This window comes from Blastomyces dermatitidis (genome assembly GCF_000003525.1).
Source record: "Blastomyces dermatitidis ER-3 genomic scaffold supercont1.5, whole genome shotgun sequence".
NCBI classification, from domain to species: Eukaryota; Fungi; Ascomycota; class Eurotiomycetes; order Onygenales; family Ajellomycetaceae; genus Blastomyces; species Blastomyces dermatitidis.
Window position 1 is genome coordinate 112,229 of NW_025544778.1, and position 10,569 is coordinate 122,797.

The 10,569-nt window shown below is 32.0% G+C and overlaps 1 protein-coding gene and 1 pseudogene across 2 annotated transcripts; both read right to left on the reverse strand.

Annotated features, from left to right (window-relative positions):
* Window positions 1–609: 609 nt before the first annotated feature.
* On the reverse strand, window positions 610–3,469 carry BDCG_04678 (serine/threonine protein kinase). Its single transcript, XM_045420325.1, has 2 exons — window positions 1,712–3,469; window positions 610–1,632 (listed from the first exon to the last, which is right to left on the reverse strand). The coding sequence occupies exon 1, from the start codon at window positions 3,272–3,274 to the stop codon at window positions 2,243–2,245; it is 1,032 nt and encodes a 343-aa protein (XP_045276455.1). The 5' UTR covers window positions 3,275–3,469; the 3' UTR covers window positions 610–1,632; window positions 1,712–2,242.
* A 5,842-nt stretch (window positions 3,470–9,311) lies between these two features.
* On the reverse strand, window positions 9,312–9,400 carry BDCG_17004 (annotated as a pseudogene). The gene has a single exon. The product of its transcript is annotated as a tRNA-OTHER (tRNA).
* Between the last annotated feature and the right edge of the window lie 1,169 nt (window positions 9,401–10,569).

Consider the following 10,569-nt stretch of genomic DNA (forward strand, 5'->3'; position numbering starts at 1 on the left):
CTGAAACTTCTCTGTTATTTTATTATCAAATTTCATACTCTGATAAAAACTAATCTCAGTTTTATCTTACAACTCAGAAATCTTCTTATAATAAGTAATTATTCTATTAATAAGTTATCTAGTAGAGTGAGTGATTCTGAGTCTTGAGCTGAACTCTGAAGTAACAGATGTATTATTTATATTAAGACAGCTCTACTTCTTCTAGATATATAAAAAAAATAAGTGATATTCTTCATAATAGAAAATATACTTTTTAAAAGTATATAAATCTACTAACTGATAGATTCAGAAAAAATGAAATATCTTTAATAAAAAGTAAGAGTATTTTTAAAAAAGATAAACTATTCTTATTAAAAAAAAATGTTAATATAATATTTTGAAAAGAAAAATGTGCTCTTCAGGCAATAACCTGTAGAATAGTTGAAGGTTGTATTAATAGATCTAGCTATAAGAGCATAATATAGTGATGAGTCATGTGATCTAGTGAGATCGCTAACCGCAACAGCCGTAACGGTCAACACATAATAACTTAAAAGATACTAAATTAATCATCAACTATAAGAGTCAGCTGTAAAAAGACAAATATTATTATACATATCTCATTTCTTTTTATATATCACATATTTTATCTATTTTCAATGCCACATCACTTGAAAAACATTAAAAACAAAGAAAATTTTAAAACTTGAGATCTGTAAGAGATTTAAGAGCTGTAAGCTGCTGTTATAATAACACTGTATACATCTCTGATTCTTCTACTGCTCTATCTTTTGTATGGAATTAGATAAATAGATAGTGTACGGATACTATAAGAAGTAGATCTTGATACACATAAGATTCATATGTTTCTGACATATTCATCATTTCGACAATTTAACATCACGCAAGGACTCATCATGAGCTCCGCTTGCATATGAGTATATGAAATATTAATAATAATAATAATAATAATTGTGTTGTTGAGATATTGTTGAAAATATTTCATCATAGTGATGTCGAACTGGCGGGCGTTGAGAGTAAGCGCGCGCTGGGTGGCCAACTTTTAAAAATCCGTTGTATGAAGGAGGTACACATTGTGCCACACCTGGGGGATGCCATTATTCCTAGCGACATACTAGGCCCTTCCCAGCCATATCAATGTGCAGAAGAGCTTGTCTAACATGGGATCTCATACATTGCTTGGGCAAGTTCTTGGGTCTTGTTGCGGAGAACTGACCAAAGCTGGCAGTGAACATACCCCAAGCTGGTGCATGCTATCGGAGCCATAGATTGGCTTCTATGATCGCACTAGTCAAAAGAATGTTGAAAGTGTCTAGGATGGGATAATGACTTGCATAGAAAGCTATTGCCGTTGTTCAAGCCACGCATCCCATGCTCCGCCTGGGCGAAGAGAGGGGTCAGTGCAGTGTGCTGGCTGACCCCGCAGTAACTGATATAAAGAGTATTCCCACCGCTGAAGTCCTTGGATTTGACCATATTGAGTGAAATCTACTATCTAGTACTCTGTCGCTAGGAAGAAAAACCTACCTGAGCAAGCTTAAATCGATATCTGATACTACATGCAACCTCACCCAGAGCTGAAAGTTACATTGCTCCCTGCTTGACACTACTCAATTGCCGTGGGTCTGTTAGCTACGATCAGTCAGTCTCACTTTCAGATTCAAGTTGTAACTACTGTAAATACGTTAGATACAACAAGTGGCTGACTTACAATAATAATGGCAACCAAACAGCGGTTGGAACCTACCAGCGAAAATGTGCCGGCAAACCTTGTCGCCCAAGAAATTCTCCTGCAATCATTCACTCGAACAGCAGCCAGCGTTGATGCCGGTCAACGGCTGTGGGGGGTGTGGAACCATTACGATCGCCGGTATTATTTCGTTGCCCTCAAGTACAATGCACTATCCTTGCGACGATTGCAAAGCAAGCGGTGCCTGGGTTCGAAACCATTTGGGAGGATGGACAAAAGCATTGGATGTCTGATTGCGACACTTAGAAATGACTATATGTCATGACTATCCTTTCTTTGTTTTAGGCACGCCTTGGTTGTGGTTTTCCTATGAGTTGTCCAGTTGTCTGTCACTCCTCTTCATTGATATTGTTACCAGTTCTAGGAACATGGTAGCTATATAAGTCTTATGCTTAATGTAATTACATTGTCTTTGAAGACAATTGACCGTGAATGTTCAAAGCTAAAATGGATTGAAATACAAGAGTAAATATCCCATCTCTTGCAAATAATTCAAGTAAAGACAAGTAGCCCACTGTCCACCAAGGATTGGCATTCCCTCCGAATATCTGAACAATATTCGAAAGTCAAAGCAAGTGGCCGTGGCTGATCATTTTCAAAGCACAGGGAATTTGCCTCTTCGGACAGATCCTTAAGAAGAGGGAACTCTCCTTTCCAGCTCCTCTCAATGATTGTATCAAAGTGACTGCCAGTTAATGGGGGAAAGATCATATGTTTGAAGAGAGTAACCTTCTCTGCGTCATCGTCGAAGTCGTCCATTTCATAAGGTTCATGTCCTCGGGTTAGGCAGTAAAGAATAGATCCGACGGCAAACTGTTCCGTTCGAGGGCCGCAGGCTCCGAAAGAGCCCTCTTCGCTCCCATATTCAGCACCTAGAACACGTGCCCAGGGGGCAGCAGCACCACCTTCTAACAAGGTTCCAATGAGTTGTACACAGTCAAAGTCTGCCATCTTCAGGTGGTCCTGGTTGTCGAGTAGCAAATTTGGAGGACGGATGTCGCCATGCACGTATCCAAGAGACTCCAACCAAGCAGCTGCTTTGCAGAGCTCCATCAACCATCGTTTGACTAGATGTTGAGGTTCGGTTGAGATTACACGTTCGACCCTTCGCCCATCGGCGGACCGTCTCTGGTGGGTTTCCAGCCGGTGGTGGAGGGAGCCACCGCCCATAGAGGCCAGAAATATGCCGTCCGGAACTCGTAGAAACGACTGGATGATATGAGGACACGGCTCATGTTTCTCAAGGATATCGAAGAATGCCATTTCCCTCTTAAACCCATCGCTGTTTGGGTGAACAGGATATTTCAAAACAATGCGATGGTCGATCCTGTAGACCCAGCCTACAGCACCACCAGACAACAGCTCGTAGCAGGTGAGACGCGGGGGTATTTTGATGATTTTCATGGAGGTTAGGGAAAGTGGATGTGCATCACGAGTGTCTCCCAGAGCTAACAACCGTAGTAGCCAGTTGGCATTGAGACTCTGAAACAACGCAACTGCCATGTCGAATAAGAATGCGATCATAGTTGACTTTTCCTCAGTGATTGAGAGTATATATCTATTGCAGTGAGGTTTATAGAAGACTGATGAAGAGATAGAGAAAGAGATGAGAGTAGGTACTAAATGAGTTACAGATGAAGGCGATGCTAAGAAACTTGAATGTGATGCTAAATTATAACTTGTGATTGATTGTGTCAGCCGTTACGGCCGTTGCGGCTATTGGCTGTGGCGATCTCCGTAGATCACGTGATCAAGTACTATTTTGGAGGATAACTTGTTGAGCATCTGAGTGGGTTGTATTGGTAGCTATCTAGTCGGCGATATATGCTTGGTGCGACTAGACTGACCGTGTGACCGTGTCTGGGACCAGGACCAGATTTTTTGATAGTCTCATTACCAATTCGACTGATCTCATTACACAGTTTTAACATTAGATAGTAGTCTTATACTGTCTCAGTAAGACTTACTGTCTACTCTTATCACATTTTCTAAATAAGATTATAATTTTCACTTCTCAATTTAAATTATTTTTATTGCTTTAAATGACTTTAAATCTCATTTAAGTGTTATTAAAAAGTGTTACTTTTTAAAAAATTAAAAATAGTCTAAAAAAAACCTTAAAATATCTAAAAATAGTAACTTTATATCAAGAATGAAACTAAATGAGATCAAATGAGATCACTTTCTCATTTTTTTCAAGTCATAGTTTCATTTTAAGATCTGATATATAGTCACTTTGCATGTTTTTTTAATAGATAGTCTCAGCAGAATTCATGTCAAGAAATGTATGAGATTAGATCAAATAAAATCAAATGTAAAATTCATAATTTCAGCAGTCAGTTGCACCGTGCGACTAGAAAGTCTAGAGCTTTCATAACTCTTCTTGAACTAGCTACTAAGCTATTTTATTCTTCTCAAATCATTCAAATTCACAATAATAATTAATTATAAAAAGTAGCATCTAGTTTCCTGATCTGATATATGAAATTACTGAAAGTAGAGCTCAAATTCTTCAAATTCTTATTTATCTTATGAATAACTTGATTAATTCTTTATAAGTTTATAGATATTCAGAGAAACTTCTGTGAAGAATTTATAATCTGACTAACTCATGAGAATATTATCTTTATTTATATTCTTCTTATTCTTTGCTATCTTCAATACCTTAATACAATTCTTATTATATTCTCTTCATTTAGTATTTACAAGATTTAAGTTTTTAAACTAGTAGTATTTAAAGATATAATCAGTGTTCTTGCAGTTAGACTGATTATGTGACCGTGTCTGAGATCAGAATCAGATTTTTTGATAGTCTTATTATCAATTCAACTGATCTCATTACACAGTTTTAACATTAGATAGTAGTCTTATACTGTCTTAGTAAGACTTACTGTCTACTCTTATCACATTTTTCAAATGAGATCATGATTTTCACTTCTCAATTTAAATTATTTTTATTGCTTTAAATGACTTTAAATCTCATTTGAGTATTATCAAAAAGTGTTACTTTTTAAAAAATTAAAAATAATCTAAAAAAAACCTTAAAATGTCTAAAAATAGTAACTTTATGCTAAGAATGAGACTAAATGAGACTAAATGAGATCACTTTCTCATTTTTTTCAAGTCATGATTTCATTTTAAGATCTGATATATAGTCACTTTACATGTTTTTTTAATAGTCAGTCTCAGCAGAATTCATGCCAAGAAATATATGAGACCAGATCAAATGAAATTAAATATGAAATTTATGATTTCAGCGGTCAGTCTACTTATAGTAGTAACATTAATATTCATCAAATTATTCAGTGACAGAGCTTATAGTAGAAGAATAATTATTCAAGTTCATAGTATAAGCAGTAGTGAAGCTTGTAGTAGAAGAATAAGTAGTAGTCATATTAGTAGTAACTTATATAATCAGTTAATTCATTAAATTATCAAGATTCAAATTCTGAATAGAGCTCTGCCTAGTAATATAGAATTCATTCAGCTTTATTTTAATAAATTTCTGTAATCAATCTCTTAATTTCAGAATGAATAGATTATAATAAGTACTCTTAACTTAGTTTTTTCTCAGAGATACTAGCTTTGTCTTAACATCTTAAAAATTTGCAAGATAGATATGAAAATCACTGTTCTTAAAATGTAAATATCTTATTTTTTTAGTGATTAGAAGGCATTCTTCTACATGAGATATAGTATAGTATTAAGCAAGATTCTTTCATAGAGTAGTAGTAAGATAGAGATCTTCATTCAATGATCTCAGAGAATTATATATAGTAGCATTCAAAGATTGAAAAATTCAGATATAAAGAAGCTCATTTTTTCAATTTCAAAACTTAATATTCAGAGACACTGTAATAGAAGACACTGTTTCTTTCTTAATAAGAATATCTTTTATGTGAATAAGATAAGTACCTGTAAAAATTAAGCTCTTTCATTTGCACACCTGCTTCACTACGAACTCGCTCGATTTTTTTAATAAGAACCCGCTGATAGATTCATTAAAAAGCCCTCGATCATACAAGCATTTTAACCCCATTACCGACTGCATTCCCCGTGTGATAATGAAGTTATTTAGTCAAATGTGAATCAGACATTGTTTGAAACTTCTGTGTGAGATTATTCTTCATTCACCTCTATCACACTACAACCCCAGGTCAAATTGCTACAAATTGTAAGATGAAGAGACCTAGTTATATATGTCAATCTTCTTGATCTTGAAAGATCTCTGATCTGTAATTATGAAGATATCTGAGAAGTAATCTCTGTAAAAACTAAACTGACTGCTGAGATTATGAATTTCATATTTAATCTCATTTAATCTGATCTTATACATTTCTTAACATAAATTCTGCTGAGACTAGTCATTAAAAAAACATACAAAGTAACTATATATAAGTTCTTAAAATGAAATCATGACTTGAAAAAAATGAGAAAGTAATCTCATTTAATTTCATTTATTTCATTCTTAATATAAAGTGACTATTTTTAGACATTTTAAGGTTTTTTTTAGACTATTTTTAATTTTTTAAAAAGTAACACTTTTTGATAACACTTAAATGAGATTTAAATTCATTTAAAGCAATAAAAATAATTTAAATTAAGAAGTGAAAATCATTATTATTATTATTATTATTCTTTCATTATACTTATATACAAGCGGAGCTTATAATGAGTTCTTATGTGATGTTAAATACAGATTAAGTGTTGATTATACAGAAGAAAATACCGGTGTTGAAATCACATCAATATAATAAGAATGTAGGAAATACAAAGAAGTGACAATTAGATACATGTGATAATAATTTCTCAGCTCAGAAACATAAAGCAATTTATTGAAGTAATTTGTACACCTCTGTATTTATTAGAAATCTGAGGTGCTTGAGTTTCACATTTAATGTATTCTTGTAGACTACTGAGGCAAAAGAGCTCGATCATCATCAGCGCACTGCTGATAGAAGAGCCGATCAACCGCGGGACCCTCAACAATTCTCTGCGGGTTTCGAACTCACATGCCTTAGTTTCCCACGTCAAGGCGCTACTGAGTGGCCGTATTAACCATTCAGTCACTGAGGTAAGTGAAAATCATGATCTCATTTGAAAAATGTTATAAGAGTAAACAGTAAGTCTCACTGAGATAATATGAAACTACTATCTAATGTTAAAACCATGTAATGAAATCAGTTGAATTGATAATGAAACTATTAAAAAATCTAGTTCTGATCTCAGACACAGTTACACAGTCAGTCTAGTAAAAACTCTGTTCATCTTTGATATTCTAAAATATTAATACTAAGTCTTACTCTTATATTATTCTTCTCAATCTGACTGATCTCTGACAGAAAAATAAAAAAAAGATATCTCAGTAACAGTATTTAATACATAATAAGTAGACAATAAGTTAACAGTATGTTAATAACTATAAAATCAGTATATCTCAAGATCTGACTAAGTCTTTAATCTCTGTATAGTGAGATATATTAAATCTAGTTTTAATATCTCAATATTTAATAGATTCTGCAAGAGATGAAGAACAGTAATAATAGATTTCTACTAAATTTGAGAATTAACTTTATATTGATATAATTATTGACAAAGTCTTTTATTTTGAGATATAAATAACTAGTTTCTCTACATTCTGCTGATAATATTTATATTATTATATAGAAACAGAGTTATATTCTCTATAATATTGAGACTCTGAAGAGAGAAAGTCTTGATAGAGAGTATATAGTAGTATATATCTTAACAGTTTCTATCTTATTCTTCTGCAGCAGTTAATACAAAAAAAAAGATCTTAGAAATAGTTTTTTACTTCTCTTGAAATAGTAAGATGTTTTTCTCTGAGTTTTATATAATATTATTACAAAGAATAAAAATAGTGTTGTTTTCTGTTATAATTTCACATTCTTTTAAGTAAGAATTACTTTTTCAGTGACTAAAGAGCTTTTATTAATACTTAATTCTTTTTTACACTCTTTATTAACTGATTTGAGTTGTATACTTGTTGTGTAAGAAGAATTGAATAATTTAGAATAAAATTGAATAGTTTTAATCAATTTCTCTATAAAAAATTGATTTATTTTTTATCAGTTTTTTTCTCAAATACTGTTATATTATCTGATTTATTATTAATTGATATCATACTGTTTCTCACTATATCTCAAGAAAGAGATTGTAAAGATTTTATTAATTTATCTTAAAAATTAATTTTAGTTTATTAGATTCTCTTCAAAAATCTAATCTAGTTACTGAACTAGTGTGAAAAAATCAGATATTTTATATACAAAAGTTTTTATTCTTCTTTTGAAGCAGTCTGATCAACTTTTCAATTAAAAACAGACTTAGAAATCTCTTAATTGAAACAGTCTGATCAACTTTTCAAAAGAGTTCAATAAATATCTCAATTAAAACAGTCTGATTAACTTTTCATTGAGTGTAAATAATGAGTTCAAAAATATGCTCAGTTGATATGAAAAAGAATGCTTTCTCAAATACTATTTCTGAGATTGAAATTCTGAAGAGAAGAAAAAAAGAAGAAATAGAGAAAAAATAAGTTCTTAAAATACAGAAACTTGAAAAAGTAAGCAAGATTCTTGAAAAGCAGTGTCTGAGTGAGATAAATGAAGAAGTTCTATTAATTCTTCATACTCAGACTAGACAACTACACAAGATGATTTAGTTCAAACTTAGAATTTCAAACACAGTTTAAAAAAAATTAAAAATTTCTAGTATAATCACTGACTCTTTATCTTACTCTTCTTGTTTTTTTTCTACTTTTTCTTCTTCTTTGAATCAGAAGAAAATATATACTCAAGCAGCTGAATCTGCTATCTCTAAATCTGCTATCTTAAAATCTACTCAAAATTCTGAGAAAACTGAGAAGAATACTGTGCATACTTCTATTTATAGAAAAGTGAAGAAAAAAATATAAAAAGAGAAAACCTTTCAAATCTCTAGAAATAGAAGACTTATTCTCAAAGTCTTAAATCAGAATATCTTACAAAGAAACAAGCTAAACTTAAATCTCATTTTCAGAATCAGAAATGAAATTAATCAGCAGTTATTTTCTTAGTTAATAACTGATATTAAAGTTCAAAAATCAGTTATACCTTTCATTGAGTCATTCTTCTTTGAAAACTTCATCATTCTGACTACAATGTCTGAATTCAGTGCAGAATTCCTTATTCAGAATGAGAATCTCTGAAAATCAGCAGTAGAATCTTTGTTAAATATAATAATTCTATCTGAGAGAGATGAAAAGTGAGATAAATTCATTATTATTATTATTATTATTCTTCCATTATACTCATATGCAAGCGGAGCTTATGATGAGTCCTTGCATGATGTTAAATACAGGTCAAGTGTTGATTATACAGGAGGAAATACAGGTGTTGAGACCATGTCAAGATAATAAGAACATAGGAAAATACAAAGAAGTGACAATTAGATACATGCGATAATAACTTCCCAGCCCAGGAACATAGAGCAATTCATTGGAGCGATTTGTACACCTCTGTATTTATTAGGAACCTGAGGTGCTTGAGTTCCGGATTTAATGTATCCCCTGCGGGTTTCGAACCCACGCGCCTTGGTTTCCCACGCCAAGGTGCTACCGGGTGGCCGCATTAACCATTCGGCCACCGGGGCAGATAAATTCATTCATTATAATATTTCAGTTGAAATTTTTGACTGTGAAGAAGGAATACTACTTCTCAAAAATGAATTAGAAGAATACAACTCTATTCAACTCAGAAAAGAGTCTGTATGACTAAATTCAATTGAGTTCAGACAAAGCAGAAAAAATGTCTCTATTCTAGTATATATAAAGACACTTGAACAGTCAAAGATCTCTGAAGTAAGAGTAACAGGTTTGAAAATAAGAGTTCATGAATATAAAGACTCAAGAATGAATCTCAAAGCTCAAACACAGTGTTTAAACTGTCAAAGATATGAACACTTTGTAATCTCTTATTTTAGAGACTTAAAATATGCATTCTATTCTAGAGATCATAAAACTAGTGAGTATAAATATGAAACATGCTTAAAAAGAGATGAAATATATCAATATACTCTGCTTAAATGCTCTAATTGTAAAGAAAAACATGTATCTGACTCAAAAGAATGTATATTTACTTCAAGAACTTAAAAGAACTGAAGAAAAGATGAAGCTCAAAGTAAATTTAGAACTGAAGAGAATAGTCAAGTCAGTAAACTCACAACTGTAAGCTTAAAAAGAAGAAACTCTTAACTATCTAAGTCTTCAAACTTCAATTCTTCAGCTAAATGTAAATAGAATTTGAATTCTCAAACTTCTATTAAGATTAGAGAATTGAGAAATGACTCTTTAAAGAGATATCTTCTTATGATCAATTTTCTTAACATTTAATAAAGAAAATTGATTTTTAATAAGTGAATATAGTCTATACAGTTGAGAGGACATTTTCTTTAAAGTATTATTCTCATTTCAATCAAGAAATCTATTTCAATTCATTTCATTTCCTGAGTTAACTGATGAAAATGAAGAAGAGACTCTTTCTCTAATTATATGATTTAAGCTCATCTTCATGACTCTCACAGCATAGTTCATACAGGCCTTTTTAAATGAAATAGCAGAAGATGAAATTGAAGCTTCAATTTCTATTGCTTTAATAGAAGATAATTTAAATACTTTCAGAATTCTTCTCAAAGCTCTGTTTTATAGACTTTGAGAGAGTTCAGTGAAATTATCTTGATTATTTTATCAAACTTGAACTTTATAATCAGCTACTGAGATAATACAGGCTATGTATAACTGTCTCATAGACTGAAAGAATAGA